This window comes from Populus euphratica, unplaced genomic scaffold (genome assembly GCF_000495115.2).
Source record: "Populus euphratica unplaced genomic scaffold, PopEup_1.0 scaffold75.1, whole genome shotgun sequence".
Taxonomy (NCBI): Eukaryota; Viridiplantae; Streptophyta; class Magnoliopsida; order Malpighiales; family Salicaceae; genus Populus; species Populus euphratica.
The window spans coordinates 1794345-1813069 of NW_011499866.1; the positions used below are offsets into that span (position 1 = coordinate 1794345).

The 18725-nt window shown below is 30.1% G+C and overlaps 2 protein-coding genes and 1 non-coding gene across 6 annotated transcripts; 1 reads left to right on the forward strand and 2 right to left on the reverse strand.

The window, feature by feature from the left end:
- The first annotated feature begins 6328 nt into the window (after window positions 1–6328).
- Window positions 6329–6400, forward strand: TRNAC-GCA (transfer RNA cysteine (anticodon GCA)). Its single transcript has one exon. It is a non-coding gene; the product is annotated as a tRNA-Cys (tRNA).
- Window positions 6401–12484: 6084 nt separating this feature from the next.
- LOC105126252 (60S acidic ribosomal protein P1) lies at window positions 12485–13663 on the reverse strand. Of its 4 annotated transcripts, none has more exons than XM_011027071.1 (4): window positions 13551–13663; window positions 13326–13398; window positions 12934–13137; window positions 12485–12828 (listed from the first exon to the last, which is right to left on the reverse strand). In XM_011027071.1, the coding sequence occupies exons 2-4, from the start codon at window positions 13392–13394 to the stop codon at window positions 12772–12774; spliced, it is 330 nt and encodes a 109-aa protein (XP_011025373.1). In that variant the 5' UTR covers window positions 13395–13398; window positions 13551–13663; the 3' UTR covers window positions 12485–12771. The 4 variants fall into 4 exon arrangements, with proteins under 4 accessions (XP_011025373.1, XP_011025371.1, XP_011025375.1 ...); XM_011027069.1 differs by having other exon boundaries at window positions 12485–12831; XM_011027073.1 differs by having other exon boundaries at window positions 13326–13407; window positions 13551–13638.
- A 2783-nt stretch (window positions 13664–16446) lies between these two features.
- Window positions 16447–18693, reverse strand: EMB3101 (Tetratricopeptide repeat (TPR)-like superfamily protein). Its single transcript, XM_011027074.1, has 2 exons — window positions 18566–18693; window positions 16447–18069 (listed from the first exon to the last, which is right to left on the reverse strand). The coding sequence occupies exon 2, from the start codon at window positions 18014–18016 to the stop codon at window positions 16505–16507; it is 1512 nt and encodes a 503-aa protein (XP_011025376.1). The 5' UTR covers window positions 18017–18069; window positions 18566–18693; the 3' UTR covers window positions 16447–16504.
- Between the last annotated feature and the right edge of the window lie 32 nt (window positions 18694–18725).

Sequence of the window (18725 nt, forward strand, 5' to 3'; positions counted from 1 at the left end):
AAGGGAGTATAAGAGGGGAAAGAGGGGGCGGAGAACACGAGGGAAGAAGGCGTGGGAATACCCGCTTTTGATTGATGAAAATGAAGGGAGGTGAGGAGGGGGGAGGGAGGCTACCCAACTCTCAACTGCCTCCTTACACTTATTAGCTTTGCTTTGTAAAGTCAGTTTAACATTTTATTTTTATTATTTCTTTTCTTTTGACACTTGGCCTTTTTGCCATTTGCAATTTCTTGTTTGTGTCTCCTTTGCCTTTATTTCTAGCCAATTTTATTTGGTGGATCTCCTCTCTCCATGCTCTCTCTCTCTCTTGTTTGTAGCAAGTTTTCCTTTAGGGCGTTTGTTTTGTTAATTGTATTTATTGTTTTATTTTAAAGAAAATTACTGTTTGTAGCAAGTTTTCCTTTAGGGCGTTTGTTTTGTTAATTGTATTTATTGTTTTATTTTAAAGAAAATTACTACTAACCTCTTATATTTAATCAAAATTACATTTGTACTAAATTTAAAAAAAATTAAAGATCAACAAAAAAATAAAATAAAATCTAAAAAAATACCAAATTAACTTCACATCTTATAAATAAAGAATCCCATCAAATTATATATTGAACTTCTATTTGTTAATTTTTCTCCCATCCTAACTATTTTTTCAATTTCAAAACCCAAAAATTATTGTTTATAATGATTTGTCTCATTCTAAACATCAAATGAAATTGGTTTAGATATGAAAAACCAAACAGGCATGTGAATTTTTTTAGAGGTGTGTTTGTCTTTTAGTTTCAACATGTTTTTTAAAGTGGTTTTTTATATAAATTGAGAGAGCTGAGTTGAATATTTTTTTCTAAAATTTATATTCAAAAAAGGCAGACAACAAACATAAATAAAAAAAAAATATATATTATAAATTAATGCTTGTTGTAGGTTTTTTTTGGATATTTTGATGTCAAAAATTAAAAAATTATCTAAAAAACAAATTATTTTAATGTATTTTAATTAAAAATACTTTTAAAAAACACATTGCACTACAATATTAAATATATATTAAAACTTCTAATATACTCCACAATTCAATCAAAAGCTGATCATGTTCATGTGTTCTCATGTATTATTATGCTTGCAGGAATGAATTTTGCGAGAGAATCAATGAAAGTAAAGAAACAAGCATAAAATAATATAGTTATGATTATTTAGTCTACTTTGAATATATATATATATATATATATATATATGCATTTTATCTTTTTATATAATTCATTTTTAGACTACTCTCACTTGGTTTAAATCTAAACAAGTAGTAATTTATCTACTATTTATAGTATGTAAAAGATGATTTGTTTACTATAATAAGCAAGTTAGGAATTGAGAGCTAGTGCTTTTTTTCATCTTTCTCCTCTATTTTTTAGAAAATTAAAGGCATAGATATATATGATCTAAATCTTAGACCATCTTACCTAAGAAAATAAAGAAAATAGATTCATGATAAAGTTGATGACCTTAAACTTGATGAGGTTTTTCATAGTGACTTATTTTAGAATCTAAAGTCTATGGTTTTTAAAAGTTTGTAATGAGATTAATTTTTTTTTTATATGACTTATAGGTAGGAAGAATAGTAATTAAGAAGTGAAAGTAGTAAATAGGGTTATAATTTCTTAGATTTTGTAGTTGGTGTTTGATTTAAATGAGTTATGTAAAATTGTGATTGATTTTGTATTATACACAGAATGTTTGACAAAATATCAAGTTTTAGTTCTTTTCTAATTTTTAGCAAAATTGTAATATTAGTTTGATGGCAATGTTGTGATATTAATATTATGAAGGCTCTTTAGTTATTAAATAAAAAATAATGACAAACCTATAAATAATTAAATAATTTGTGTTGATTTTTTTATGCACCAGGTATAGGATAAAAATTTTTATGCTGGCACTAGGATGCCTGTAATTTTTCAAAACTCAATAGGATGTTAGGTGTAATTTTTCCAAATTTAAAAAATATATTTGGTTGAGTTATAAATTATTATTTTTTAAACAATTTAAAAAACTAAAATATTTTTTTATTTTATATTATTGATTTCTTAAATGTGGTTATTGTTATTATCACCACTACATCACCAATAATATCACCCTAACATTATAATAAAAATCATTATTATTATCCATCATCGTTATGATCATTAAACTATTATTTTTTACATTCATTGCACCACCACCTTTTATTTTAGCATTTTTACCGTCATCATAAATATATTACCTCCAACATGATCATAACCTAATTTTTATCTTTATTGTTTCAATGTCTTATAAGTTCTCAAGAAAATATCTTTCCAATATGATTCAACTAATTTATGGTTATGTCATGATTTATGGCATTTTATTTATTTTATATGGAATTTTTTATATAAAAAAAGAAAAAGAAAAAGAAAAAGAAAATAGATTAAGGAGTGAAATGACAAGCATTCAAGAAAAAGTATAATTTTAATAAAGATATTTAAAAAACCACCAATTATGGATCATATTTAATTCAAAAAGGAAAGGAAGAGATTATGCATGATTCAATAAAATAAAATAAAATAATCTTCGACCATAAATTTTTTAAATTTAAAATCCTCACCTATGAATAGAAGAACATAAAAATCTTTCAATATTTTGATTTTATTTTTTAAATTGATAAAATTCCTCTACATTATAAATTGAAGCATAAGTAGAAAAGAAAAGGATAGACACATTAGAAAAATCTAGAGAGAAAAGACTAGGAAAAGGCTAACAAAAAAATAGACTTGGAAGAGAAAAAAATAGAAAAAACAAGAACACAAAAACCAACTAAAAAAAAAGCAAAAAAAAAAAAGAACCCACTCCCAAAAATAGAAAAAACAAGAACACAAAAACCAACTAAAAAAAAAGCAAAAAAAAAAAATGACCCACTTCCATGCACAAAAACCTTGTCGATGATCACCTTCCTTTTATCTCTCTCCAGTCATCATCTTTAGCCTCAGCAACCTTTTCCTCACAACTCCAACGTCACAATAACTTTATCATAATCACATCACCTTGCTATCAAATTACTGTCGCATTTTTCTTTTCTTAACTGAACTTTTTTCTCTCTCTCTCTACAATAATGACCATGAATCAACCACCACTTTCTTCGTTCAAAACCCACACAACCACTCTTACATACACTAGTTGTCATAATCTAATTTTGACATATTGATTCTTTAATATTTTTTTATCAAGATAAATAAATAAATATGATAAAAGATTGGGGAGTGAAAATGATGAGTAAGAAAAAATAGGAATCAAATTTTAGAGAATCAAATAATATAATAAAAAAATTAAAAAAGAAAGGTAGTTAAGTTTAAGGATGATATTTGATTGTGATTAGGAAGGAAAATGAAAAGATTTTGAGTTTGATTAGAATATTAGATTATTTTTAAGAAGGAAATGAAGAGATTTAGCCCATCCCAATAATGAAAAAATTGACTTTTTAATAAATAAATAAATAAAAAACTTTAAAGTCTTATATAAAAAAATATGATAGGAATCAATAGTTATGAAAAAGGAGAAACTCTAAGCATTTAAATCAAGATTTTCATTAAAGAAAAAAAATAAAAAGCAATATTTTTCAATTAATTTTAATTTATTTCCTATTAAACTTTAATAATATAAATAGAGGGAAAAAGGAAAACAATTAATGAACCATTTTAGCTAATCTTTTTTTTTTTAATTCGAGGAAACCCACCCTGAAAAACGTATTTTGTGGGTTTAGGTGAGTGAGTAAAACCCCAGCTATCCTAGGCTCTTAGAAGAGAAATACGCCCTGATTCGAAATCGATACCTGCTTTGCAAATCTCAAACCCTTTGCCATCACGCTACACTTCTTAAAGATATTTTAACTAATTTGTCTCATTCTGAAAACTTGTTTTTAACCTTTTATTTTTAATATTTTTTTTAAAAGAAAAAAGTATAATTTTTTTTTTAAAAAAAGCAGCATTCTCAACTTAATTCTGCCAGTTTTTTCTCATTTCATAATTTTAACCTTTTTGCTTATTGTTTTCATTTTAATGATTTTTTATGTATAAAAAGTTGGAAAAAAAATCCAAAAAAAAAAACACGGTGTAAAGAGAAAAGAAAAAATGAAGAAGAAGAAAACTTAACAACTCCCTCTCTTATTTCTCACTCAACTCTATACCATCACAATGACAACAATAATAGCCACCATCATACATGACCATCAAAACCTTTGAAACAACCACCACCAATGGTAGTCTCTTACTATCATAATTAACATCAAAATTATAATATCTTCTCTTTTCTAGCCCATAAGTTTCTCTTTTACTCTTGATGGTAACGACCATCTCTATGTTGACTAGAAAGAGACTCAATCACTAGTTAGAGAAAAAGAAAGTGTTGATAAAAAGAGAAGAAAAACAATAAATGACCAAAATTTTAAATGGAAATATCTCCCTTATCGAGTGGCCAATTGAGTTCATCGTTGGTGTATAAATGATGAACAGAGGGATGACTTTCTAATCCATCTAAAAACACATAAAAAATGGTAACAAATGAGTTTTATGCGTATGGTAGCACATGAGATCATATGTTGCCATTATTTCAGATTAATTCTAGTAGGCTAGTCCTATTTCCATTAACTTCTTAGTCAATTCCCCCAACTTTAAAAGGTGGTTTTGTTACTTCATCAAAAAAGAATTTTTATTTTCTCAAATTATCAATGAAAAAAATTATCAAACTAGCATAATTAAAAAATAATAACTTCTAAACTAACATGATTTAACTAGTTATGCACGTAAGACCTGTACAACTTAAAACATACAAGTCTCACATGCATAACTCACATGGATAAAAAAAAAGATTATTTCTTTTTTGCTAGCCCATTTCTTCATTAAATTTATTAGTTTTTCTATATAGTTAACTTTAATTATATTATGATGATCATTTCATTTATCTTTTTATGTTAAAAAACTAAAGTTATATTTATTTTTAAATGAGAATGCTAAAAAATAATTAATTTTTGCCCAAAAATAATAGTTTTGTGTCCAATTTAAATAAAAATAGTTTAGTTGATGAATAATTCATAATAATAGAACTAAAATGAACTAAACATAAAACTTGAGGGACCAAATGATATAAGAAATAAGAAAAATAGGTTGGTATAATGACCAAAATAAGAGACAAAAAAATAAAAAAGAAAGACCAAACATTTACATGCACTGATCTCTTTTTATAAATGTCAACTAGTGTATAAGAAGAAGAGGAGGTGAGGGCATTTTTTATCTAGTATAAGCATGCTATAACAGTGGCGACGCGCAGTCTCATATTTCATTCACTTACCTGCATTATCAGGGTTTTGTTAGTAAATTTTTAGCCCTAAAATGTTTTAGGGAGAAACAGTTCTGTGCTACTATGGACCGTAAAAGAGGGTTAATTTATTTATAATTTTATTTTAATATTACGATATTTTATATTAATGTTGGAACAAAATTTAACCTGAAAAATTGATGGACGTCACTTTTAATAAGATCTCAAGAAAGCCCCACAACATAACCTGAAAAATTTAAAGGTTATTGGCATCTAATTTATGCTGGATATCATTGTACGAGGAGTCAGACACCAGACTAAAATTTATGTTTATTTTGTACTTGAAATTAAGGTTTGTATATCAATTAAGAAAAAAACTAGAAAAAAATAAAAAAAAAAATTTATAATTAAATTTTACCGATAATTAAATTATATCAAATAAATAATTATATTTTAGAGTGTTTGAGAATACTGTATAATGGTGTTTTTAAAAAAATTAAATTTTTTTGTTTAAAATAATTTTTTATATATTTTTTAAAATTATTTTAATATATATTAATGTTAAAAATAATTTTTAAATAAAAAATAATTTAAACAGCTACCATCACTATAATTCCAAATAAATCCAAGTCTGGTCATAATCTTTTGGGAGAGGTTCCTTGTGCGCTTTGTAGCTTCACTGTGTCGGACTAGTTTTTGTGTTCTGCCTTTATTGCCAACTCTGAAGCTTGTCAGAGTGGTTCTTTGATTGCTGGAGGCTGAATTGACACACAAACAAAAAAACAAATAACAAATAACAAAGGAGAGGAAACGAGTGGTGGTGTGAGTATACAAGCAACTTTATTCAAGTGCACGTGGAAATGTCACCGACATCTTCGTTAAGAGACCATGTGGGGCTCGGTAAGGGATGAGATGTCCGACGCAGCACAGGATAAGTTTCAAGTCACTTCCGCGTGTTTTAGCCGGAAAATTTTTCAATTATAAATGGATAAGTAAAAACCATGCTCGTACCCCACAGCATTCGGGGTCCATAGCTCAGTGGTAGAGCATTTGACTGCAGATCAAGAGGTCACCGGTTCGAACCCGGTTGGGCCCTTTTTCTTAAACAAAATTTAAACGGCATAAAAACTTTCTTCTATAAGAAGAAATATTGATTACGATGTTATTTTGTAATAGTTACATGACACTTAGATGCCGAGTTAAATATTTTTATTTTTTTATAAAAAAATTATATATATATTTCAATGCATCTATAGTTTTAAAAAATTTAACAAATTCTGCGTATAAATAAATAAATTAAAAATTATATATACTAATAAATAAATAAATAATTATTAATAATATCTAAAAAAATTTAAAAAACCGAGTCAAAGTATCTAACCTTGAAATATAGGATATTTATTTAATCATATTTGCTAATTAATCAAACAAAATAGATAAATATATTAAATTAATTGAACAAAAAAAATAACATGTAAGGCTATACATATTAGAAAATATCATATGAAAATATTTTTTTTATTTTTAGAAAAATAATTTATTTGGACAAAAGATAAAAACAAAATTATACATGCATCATAGAAATATCTCCGAAAATTAAATGTACATTACTATTATTTAAAAGATATTTTCTAAATAAAATAAAAGAGAGAAGAAATATTAATAGAAATATAATTAATTTTTTAAAAAAAAAATTAACAAAAAAAAGAGTGAAGCACTTATTGGCATGGCAAGCCAAGTTAGCCCGTTTGACCCATTTCACTAAGGTCCACATACAGACCTGCCAAGCCAAGTGATTATATATTTTTTTTTTATTTATGTTTGTTGTCTGCCTTTTTTGTTAAAAAAAAAAAGACAACATGTCACTTGTTTTACTAGATTTCAGTTATTGTAATGGCTATAAAATCAAGATTTATATTCTTTTGACCTAAAAAATCTGTTTTTTAACTCGTTTTTACACAAAACACTCTAGAAATCATAACAAACATATTCATTACCTCAAAAAACTCTAAAAACCAAACTCAACCCAAATAAAAAATCAACTCGAGTTTATATATGTTTTTGCATCATCTTTTAAGGTACAAAAACACCTAATATGAACTATTCTCGTGAAATCAAACAATTTAACAAAAAAAAATCTCTATTTTAGTAGCTTAAATCAATGCTAGTGAAAATTTTATTTTTCTGCTGCTGAAATCCAGTAATCCTTCTCTTAATTAGAGATTAAAAAATAAAAATAAATAAATCTATGTTCCAAAACAAAATTGAAACAATTTTAAAAAATTAAAATTATATAATTTACATGATTGTTTAAGTTGGAAAACCAATGTATATTTTTTCAAAACTTATGATATCTCATTTATATTTGCTATATTTTTTATTTTGATTTCCTCTCTTCCAATCACATCCTTGTATAAAAAATTAAAATTAATTATTTTTTAAATAGAACCAAATCGTTCAAAAACAAAGTTTAAAAACCAAATTTTAAAAAATTACACAATAATAAAAACACAACAAAAATCCACGCATTTTAGAGTATAGTATAATAATAATAATTCTATTAATCGACATCATTTAGTTCCCTAGGCAATCTATAGCATCTCAAGTCTCAACTGTGTGGGCGCCCCACTACCCTCTCGTTTATGATTTGATCAGTGGACTCTAAGCAAAGGTGTAGGGAGGGAGAATCAGTTGAGATATGCCTAAATCTGGTATAGGCAGTGCTTGGACCGTGATCAAAGAAGAGTTCGTAACATTTGAAGTTCATTCACAACAAGTTGACAACGTATTCACCAACGCATTTGAAATAGAAAATATTTGTGCTTCAAAATTCCAGATGTAATAGTTCAAACCTAAGCTTTGATTGATTTGTAATTTTGATGCTAGTTTGAGATGTTTTAAGGTTTATATTTATCTTGCCTTAGTGGTTATTAAATGTGTTAATGGTGGAGATTTGGCGTGTTAAGGCTTGATGTTCGGTAAGTGCAGAAATTTTGTGCAGCATTATCCTTAATCTCTTGAAGAAGAAACATTTTCTTCCCTGTCTTGAAAACTTTCGACCACTTCCCTGTTCTTTTTCTTTTTTATCATTTTTCTGCAATTTTGTTTCCTTATGTCAACCAGGTATGCATCCCACAGGCCTGGCTTTCAAGGCCCAGGCACCCGGCAAGACCTTGTTTAGATTTTTTGTGCCTTTTCCCTTTCCTATGGAGCTCTTGCATTATTTAATTACAACTCCCTTTTATACAGCCGGGGGGACAATGCCATTACTTCTGATGTGATTGAGTTTTGAAGGGAAATATCACGATTATTTCCCAATTCCTTATTCTGTCGTGCATAAGATTTGTTATGGGGTTACTGTTAGTTTTCAACTTCAGTGGCTCTCATTTGGGAAAGCATAACTTCAGTGGGAAATATCAACTTCAGTGGCTCTCATTTGGGAAAGCGACTTTATTAAGAAAGATCTTATGAGAGCCATTACTAATTTTAAGATATATTGTGCCCCTCAAAAGGTTGTATTAGCATTTAAAAGTAGGAAATGTAAGGCTTATACTGCTATAATTGAGTCGGTTTTTATCATAGCTCATGATTTTGAGTTGCAAACCTCAAGTTCTAAAAGGACGAGAAACTCTAGGACTGAGGCTATTTTAAAGCCTTTTTTTTTTATGCAATCCTCGTCCAAATCTAGATAATCTTCAGCTGCTTTTTCTTCTGGAAGAAAAGGAAGAAAAACGAAGTTCATTGCATACAAATCTATTGCTTCTTCATTTAGGTTGTTATCCTCTACCTCGAAGTACAAGTAACAAAACTCCTGTTATCTTGAAAGTTCAAATAACTTCTCTATTAGCTAAAGTTCATTCCATCTCAAAACTTATTATTTTAGAGTTTTCTTCTAATTCTGTTAAAAGTTCTCATTCCAAATCTTCTTGTCATATGCCTGAAAATGTTCATGTTAGTAAAGCTTCTTCTGGCAATTCTAGCCCTCCAACATTTTAGGATTCTTTACCATTAAAAACTCTAATCAATATGGACATGGTAAGTGTTTATATACATCTTCTCTCTTAATGAATGTTATTTTAATTTTATTAACACTCTATTGTAATGTTTTGTAAGAGTAAACCTTGTTATGCAATCCTTTTCAAAATTAATTAGTTCTCTAAATCTAGATCTCCAGGATAATAATCAAGCATCTTCTTTGTAGAAGTTTACGCCTCTAGAGTTGGTTAAGCATCTTCATCTGCCTATTATTGAAATCATCAAGATTCATCTATTTTGTCTTAGTGATGCACTATTTGCTTCCCAATGTGCTCCTAATGTTAAGAAAATAAACCAGACTTTTTCTACACTTATTTCATCCACAGATGTTGCTCATTCCACTACCAAGAAGCAACTTGAGGCTAATGTTGCAAGTTTGGAATTTGAATTAAAAAAAAAGGGATTACATGTTCTTATAGACTTTGACAACCCTATAAATATTAGAAAGGAAGTCCTATCTTATATCAACCATCCTATTGCTAAATATTTATCATCAAAGAAACTTTTCTAATAATTATAAATATTTTTTCTCTAAAATATCTTAATCGTTTATTTCAAGAAATATTCAAGAAGATCTAAATGATTTGAATTTAAATTTAGTAGTTACAGATGAAATGAATTCTTTAAACAAAAATAAAACTTGAAAAGTAGGTTGACTTGCCAAGAAAAAAAAAAGAAAAAGAAAATATGGTGTAAATAGATATTTATGATTAAAAGCAAAGTTGATGGAAACATAGAAAGATACAAGGCAAGGCTTATGGAAAAAGGTTTTACACAAATATATTGCACTGACTATCAGGATTCATGTGCTCATATAGTCAAAATAAACTTAGTTCATGTGGTATTATCTTTAATATTAAATTTTATTGTGCTTCACATCAATTTGGACATTAAAAATACATTTTTAATTAGAGACTTGGAAGATGAAGTATGAGCATACAACTTGAGTTTGAAGAGATAATTAACAAACATAAAGCCTTCAGACTAAACAAGTCTTCATATGGCCTTGAACAATCTCTAAGAGCATCGTTTGAATGTTTTGGAAAGACTGTAAGACGTTATGGTTAATTCTAAAGTCAAGCAAATCATACTATTTTTATGCACTCACATGGCACAGAACACTTTGATGTCATTAATAAAATCTCAAGTTACTTGGAAGGAATTCTTGGAAGAGGTCTGTTGTTTAAGAAACATGAACATCCACATATTGAAGTCTACACCGATGTGGATTAGGTTGGAGATCAACTTCTAGTTATTGTACCTCCATTAAAGGGAATTTGGTTACTTAACGAAGAAAAAAACAAAGTGTTGTGGTAATAAGCAGTACATAAGGGAGCATGGCATGGATACCGGTGAAAGCGGTGCTTTCTCGCGTAGCTGTAACATGCAAGACTCGCTTCAATCTGTCTCAGGCACTACTTCTAGAAGTGCAAGCATGTATTTTTCTCACTTTTGAAGCCTCAATGATGAGTGAAATTGTACTCTCAGATGTCAAGTAATCCAAAATATGACCTGGTACGAGTCTTGAAACATGAGATTTTCTACAGGCAACAATGTATGCAATGAATTCAAACAGATTTCCTTTGCTTTCTTCGTAGGCCATGCATCCATATATCTTCATCAATCACAGATTCACATGCTCGAGATACATGCTTTTCGGTAATTTGAACAAGAGCGTCTATCGTATTCTGAATCAATAAATTCTGACTTTAAGCCGTCGTGTTGTTTTCTTGCTAAGCCTCTCCATATTTGTACTCCACCATCTTGCAAAGAGAACTCAAGCTTAGGATTTTCAGCATCTAAAAAAGTGCAAGTATAATGAAGCAGCCAAGTGGGTATTTAAGCTATTCGCCTCTTCCTTCTTGAAAATGCATGTAGGAGCTAGCCATAGAGAGAGAGAGAGAGGGAAGGCTACCTAGCAAGCTTTCACATACAAAGCTTGGAAAGAACACACATAATACTTTAAAGACAGGGAGAGTGAGTTAGAGGTGAAGCAACGAGAACTCTTTAAATCTTCATCAACAAACAAACAAATAAACAAGCATACTCAAGAAAGCAAGAGTGTGAGCGTCAAAGGTAGATGAAAAGGCAGGAGAGAGAGAGAGAGAGAGAGAGGCATGCATGCTGCTAGGCCAAGAAGAAAACAGGAAAATAAAAATAATTAACTATATCTTATATTTATAAAAAAAAAGATAATAAATTGCGTGGCACTGAAAGGAAAGGAGAGGAAGGATAGACATTTGAGTTCTGATTCGAGCAAACTGTACTTTTAAAAAGTTTAATTTTTTATTAAAAATAAATTATTATTCTTTTGTTTTGAATAGTTTTGATATGATAATTTTTAAAATAATTTTTTAAAAATAAAAAAAATTATTTTAATACATTTTAACATAAAAAACACTTTAAACACAAATACAAACAACTAAAAACACAAACACACCCCCGAAATCACCCTATATATTGGAAAATGACACTAGAGAGATGAACAGGGGAAATTGTTTTGACCACCTTCAACAGCACTGATGACTCGCAAGCACACGAATGGAGACGTAGTATTTCAAAGATGCCATCAATAATCACCTCGCTAAGGCTCATAAGGCACGATAGGCTTCTCGATAACAGAAGTTTTTACCTCGCAATGAGTACATGATCTAACAGCGAAGGGTTAAAACAACGGCGTACAAATATTATATGACAGCTTAACTAGCTAATAAAAGACAGAAGACGAAGCATTTAAATCCTCCGCTAGAAAAAAATGAAATATAAAACAAGCAGTACAGTCAAACTACACACCCACAAAGGAGCATCAACAATGGCTACCAGACTTGCACAGGTGAGAGAATGGCAGAAGACTTGGGCATCCAAATCTTGGATAACAAAATATTTAAAATCCATGTCATGAGGAACTCCACAACGGTAAGTAGCTGATGCTTAATATGCAACGATAACAGGTAATGTACAGGCAAGCACTCGAGTCCTTCTTTTGTAAATGTACCAAGAAAAGAAAATATTGGAAACCAAGTTACAAAACCATTGTCTAAGATAATGTAAGATGCCAATCCGAAGAAATTCTTAAAACAAAAGGCCATTTTGAAAGCAATTCCAAGCAACAATTCTATAATGGCTGGAACAAACAAGGCAAAAATATTTAAGATCATACTTCATATTTAAACACGCACCAACATACTAAATAAAACTACTGTCAACAGTGAAGCATCAGATCAGAATCCAGCAAAAATAATAAAAAACAAAACTCAACTGAAATACTTCTATTATATCTAGAAGCCCCTAGTCATGAAGATAAATATCCAGGATTCTCAAGAAGTCTTGCATTCTCGAATAAAAGTATTTTTAATGACAACTGCCAATCAATCCAAAAAGGTATTCAACTACTAAAAGCACCAGAGGACTTGGGCATTCTGCAAGGAGCTTCTAATCAAACAAGCTGAATCCCATGTCTTCATCCTCACTTTCCTCCTTAACCTCTTCCTGCAAAATACAACCAACAAATCACACCAGAGTCAGAGAGCTCAAGAGCTGAAAACAACCACCACCCAATTCAACAACAAATAAGACGCGTTCCTTTCTTCTTACCTTCTTCTCCTCAACAACAGGAGCAGCATCAGCAGAAGCACCACCAGCTGGGGCAGCAACAGCAACAGCAGCACCACCACCAGAGCCAACATTCAAGATGAGATCCTCAATGTTGCGCTTCTCAAGAAGCTTAGCAAACAAGCTTGGCCAGAAAGATTCAATTTGCACATTGGCTGCTTTAACCAATTCTGCTATCTTCTCTGCCTAAAAGCATTAGTTAAAGAATCCGAGAAAATACACAGATCCGCTTGAAATCCTAAAAATAACTTTAATATGTTACAACAACGGAATAAAAACTATAAAAAGAAATCTCAAATCCTATAAAACATATGAACGAAAGAACTGAGAAACAGAGCAACGATAATACAGTTTATCTAGGGTTCCAAGGATACAGTGATGGCGATGTTATCATCGTAGAGAATAGCAGCAGCGTACGTGCAAGCAAGCTCGCTAACAGACATCTTTCTTTAACCACTAAAAAGCATCAAAGAAAAAATAAGAAATGCAGACAAAGTTTCAGCAATCAACGATTTAAACGCACAAATAAAATAAAAAACAGAACGATTGCATCCAGTTATCTATAAATAAACAGTGTTCCGGAAGAATAGTGTGTTTACCTTGTGGAAATAAGGTCTGAGGTTGGTTGCTTCTAATCTCTGGCTGCGCTGCTGCAACACAAAATAATCTCTAGGGTTTGGAAACGTTAGGGAGAATGGGGGTTTTAAAGGCAGTGAGAATTGGGCTCGAGTGGTTTACGGGGTTCAGCGTTATAGAGCCCACCTTACGAAGGCTAGGCCCATTATGTGATTCTTATAATGGTAAGCTAAATTTCCACCTCATATATTTAGACATGTTACCTTTTGACCTCTGTAGTTTAGACTTGTTCAGAACCAACCCTCATCATGTTTCCTAGAAGCGCCACGTTGCTGTTGGCAAGCGAATTAATTTTTAAAATCCTAATACTTTTTTGTTGAATATTATCATTTATGAGAAAAGGATAACAATTAACATATAAAAAACATGCAGCATGGATTTTTTTTATATTTTAAAAATAAATTTTTTATATTTGTTTCTTTGCTTCAAGTTATTATTTTTTTGTGTGTTTAGATCATTTTAATATGTAGATATTAAAAATAATTTTTTAAAAATAAAAAATATTATTTAGATATATTTTTAAGTGAAAAACACTTTAAAAAATAACCACAATTATATTTCTATATAACCAAATAAAAATTAACTAGTATAGAATAAGAAATAACGAGAATAGAGGGGGGATTTTCAGTAATTAAAAATGGCTACATTAATAGAAATTATTTTAAATTTTAAGTGAAATTAAAATTTGTTTTTTAACTTTAATTTCTTGATTTAAGTATAATGAAACTTTTTTTTAATAAATACTTCATGATACTCAAATAAAAAAAATCAAAGGTTAAGTTCAATTTGATATAAAGTCTAAAATAAATTGAGATAATTTAAATTTTAAAAAATAGATAAAATAATTAAAATAACAAAGATTTTTTCATAAAAGATAATTTTAGATCTCAAGATTAATTAATAATTTACCGTAACCCTCTTATAAAAATTTTATTAGTTTTTAATTTTATCTTTTAATATAAATTTACAATGTATTGTTTTTTATTTATTTTGTTACTTGTTATGGTTTTTTTCCTTTCATTAAATTTATTTTTCTTTTTCATTTCATCATCTGATAAAAAAATTGTAGTTACCCTCTGACTTATTTTTTTCTATTTTTTATTCTTTTTATTTCAATTTTTTTATTTTAAGTCCTTTTATGTTATCACTTTTTTTCCTTGATTCTATCATTCGTCATTTTATTTATTAGGAATTGAGTTTCATGGTTTTTTTTTTATTTGTGTTGCTTCTAGTATAATGACCATGTTCATATGTTTGAAAATTTAATGGGAATTGATATTTTTTTTGTTTATTTTCTTTTTCAATTTCATCATTCATCATTAATTTTTTTAGAAAAAAATCAGCTTTATGGTTTTCTTCGATTTTTTTTATTGAATTATCCTGACCTCATAATCTAGAATGTAGATTCGACGAATTAACTCAGGTTGTCTAACCTCTTATTTTCTAAGTTAAATATCTATCATGTTAATTTAGGTTGACTCGATCAGTTTTTATTTATTTATTTTTATTTAATTTCATTCTTTCATATTTAATTGGCTAAAAAATAAAAATGATCATTTTTCTACTTTTAGAAAAAGGTTTTCTCACAAGTTTTTGTGATTGCTTTGTTTGTTCGTTTACTATTATTAGTTTTTTTTTCACCTGATTAGAATAAAACCAGCTTATTTCAACAATCAAATCTAAATTATTGAGTTTTTGTTTGTTTTAAAGCATGCTTACAGTACCTAAATATCATTTTTAATAGGAAAAATTCAAGTGGACTCGCGACATAATACTTGCACTCTCTAATTATACTCTATACTAAACGACATCGATAGATTTTCATTATTTATCTTGACACAAATCATTATGGATTAGAGTAATATAATACGAAATTATTTGCAAAAAACACTTGTTAAGCATGTGGTGGAGGTGGGATTGTCTTTTTCTATTAAATGCATTTGGTATTGAAATGATAATTAAAAATAAAATGGTCGATTCGGATTTTGTTGGGACATGATAAAACTATAAATAGGGTATGACAAAATTATCCCTCAACACTAGGGCATGACATGACTGTCATACTCTAAGCATTCAAATTAGACAACACAACCAAATCCTAAGCTTTGAGGTTTAGGGTGTAGGGTCTAGAGTATGAACCTAGAGCTTTCGGATTAGTAAACTCACATGCTCGTGCTCGAGTTTATTGACCTCTTAGGAGTTACAAATGTGCTCGTGCTTGAGTTTAGAGTTTATTGACCTCTTAGGAGTTACAAATCTAGACACTTGAATTTGACTTTTAGAAAGGATTTAAAACTCTTGAATCTGATATTACAGTTAAATACACTTAAATTTAGATCTAACATATTTAATATTATTATTTATATTATAAATATTATTATACAATCTAAACAAAAATAATGTACATTAACTAGGAAGATGTAGTTGAAACAAGTACTCTACAAATCCTGCCTATTGTAAATTATTAAGCTTTAATATCAACTGGTCACCTGGGGCAACTGAACCTAAACAAAAGGAAGCAATACACAAAGAAGACAAATTTCCAGAAAAGGTTCTTAACAACCAAACAACCAAAAAATCCCCACCTTAAATTTTTATTATTGAATTTATTCTCTATGATAAATTACCGAAATACAAACTAAATATCTTTATTTATACTAATTTCAAGTGTATCTTAAAAAGAAGAAAAAAAATTTAACAAAGTTGAAAAATAAAATTTAACTAAGTAGAAAAATAAAATTACCAAGTATAATATTTAATTTTCTAAACTAAATAAAAAAGATAACTAAGGAAAATTAATTTCCCTTGAAACCTCCTGCATCACTACTCAAACTCTAATTTGTGAAGAGAGACGGAGAATATCATCGGGGACATCTAATAGGACAAACTTCATGTATGATAGTTGCGCTTACATGCGCTATGAACTGATAAGCTGATTAAATGTCTCACAGCTAACATCTACATCAACCATATTACAACAAGCAGAAGTTACCAAGGAGCTCCACACATAAAGTTCTGGTAGCTTATCCTGGCTGGCCATCTCCTCTAACCACATAACAGCTTCATATTGCCTGCCCATGGAGGAAAGACCCCTTATAAGGATATTGTAGGTACCAGCTGGTGGCCAATATGATTTAATTAACATCTCTTCCAAAACCTTACTTGCTTCAACAAACCTACCATCTCGACACAGCCCATCCACTAAAATGCCGTAAGTTTCCTGATTGGCAACACAACCCACCTGCTTAGCCATCCTTTTCAAATAACTAACAGCGATTGCTGAATTCCCAGCATCACATAAGCCTTTCAATAAGACATTATACAATCTTACATTTGGAACACTATTTCTCTCTACCATCTCCCTTTCAATTACATTAATGGCTTCACCACTTCTACCTTGTCTACACAATGCGGCGACCTTCGCTTCATAAGTCCTAAGTGATGGCCTATAGCCTCTCTCTTGAGTTTCATCTAGCACTTTATCAGCCTGACCAGTCTTGCCTTCACAGTAAAGATCAACAGCCATCGCTGTATAACCAGCCAAACTGGGAACTCCGCCTCTGATTAGAGCTTCATTAATCAAAAGCTTTGTGGCTTCTATATCTTCACAATTATTGCACTGACTAAGATCAAGACGGTGGCGGTATCGCTTAGGTGCCTTCAGCCCCTTCCTTAATATCTTACCAAGGATTTCCAAAGCTTCTTCAACCTGCCCATTATCACACAGAGCATCCAAAAGGGTTCTATATACTACGATATCCTCTCCGCTTCCCTTTTGAGAGATCCTCCAAAACATTGAGTATAACAAATGCGTGGCCTCGTTTAGCCTTCCATCTTCACACAACCCCCTCATAAGAATTCGATAACTATCCCTATTCGGATAGCAACCCTGATAATCCATCTCTTGGAAGACTTGCAATGCAAGGTCAGAGCGATTACGTTGACAAAGAAAATCCAATAGCAGGTTTAAGGCACGAATGCGAGATTTCACTTCCCACCCACATGAGTTCTCCAAGAAAAAACGGTGAGCTGTTTCAAGTTTTGATTCCTTCACCAATATTTGCAAAACGGTATTGAAAGATTCAGTCCAATTTACACAGTTGAATTTTGGAATATTCTTGAAGAGTGAGACAGCTTCACTTATTTGGCCTGCACTCGCATAGGTCTTGATTGCAGTAACAAAGACTGAATCTTTGCACTCACAGGAATCGTCACGCATCTGATCAATAACCTCTTTCATCTCAGCAATTCGGTTTGAGTTTCCAAGGATGCTGATCATGGTGGCATACACAGGACCATTGTGGTGATAGCTGGGGTATTTGTCTTTCGCATCCTTGAAAATCTGCAACGCCGTTAATGGATTTTTCTGGCTCCTCAAAATTTGAGTGAGTTGTGTTGGTGTTAGAAGCCTAGGCCACCTTATACTCATGGCACCATAAGCATTTAGTCAATAGCTAGTTGGAACACTTTTCGTTAACAACCCTGTTTGACATGAAAAAAAAAGTTATAGCAGAAGAAAAAGAAATGCAAATAATGGAACCAAGTCTTTGAGGTCTAAAATGATTATCTTCAGAAGAACAGAAATAATATTTTTTTTACCAGAAAAAAAAAATGCGATTGTCTTTACTTATTTGACCCACAATTTCAATGAGAACTTCAAATCTATTTAACGATAGGAAAAAAACTAACATGGGTGCTTTAATTAAAATTAAACATCAGCTGAAAGCTATGAAGGAAGCCGATGAGACCTTTTTTTTTCTTTGTTTTATCCGATGAAGGCATGACATAACATATGATAGAGCTGAAATTATCTCAAATAAATTCTATATTATAACCAAGACTAATGCATAACCTGTTTAATATATGCAGAAATAAAGAATTATTGTATCATTTATGAATCAATACAACAGAGTAAAAGACTAATGCATTAGTCTTGGTTATAATATAGAAGGTAAGTGAGAAACCAGAATAAACCAACCTTAGGTGCAGACTTGCTGCTGGTGTTGCTGGCTTGCTGCCGACAGGTCTGCTGCGAGCTGGAGATTGAAGAAGACTGAAGAAAGCAAGGGGGATACAGAAAGAGAAGGGAAGATTCGGCTGGAGAGGTAAGTAAACCTAGTTTTTCTTCAAAAATATAT

Coding starts and splice junctions, on each gene's coding strand:
- EMB3101 (XM_011027074.1), bottom strand. CDS start 18,016: ATGAGTATAAGGTGGCCTAGGCTTCTAACACCAACACAACTCACTCAA.
- LOC105126252 (XM_011027069.1), bottom strand. CDS start 13,394: ATGTCTGTTAGCGAGCTTGCTTGCACGTACGCTGCTGCTATTCTCTAC. Junction 13,138..13,325: donor ATGATAACATCGCCATCACT/GTATCCTTGGAA, acceptor TAATGCTTTTAG/GCAGAGAAGATAGCAGAATT. Junction 12,832..12,933: donor CTGTTGTTGAGGAGAAGAAG/GTAAGAAGAAAG, acceptor GGTTGTATTTTG/CAGGAAGAGGTTAAGGAGGA.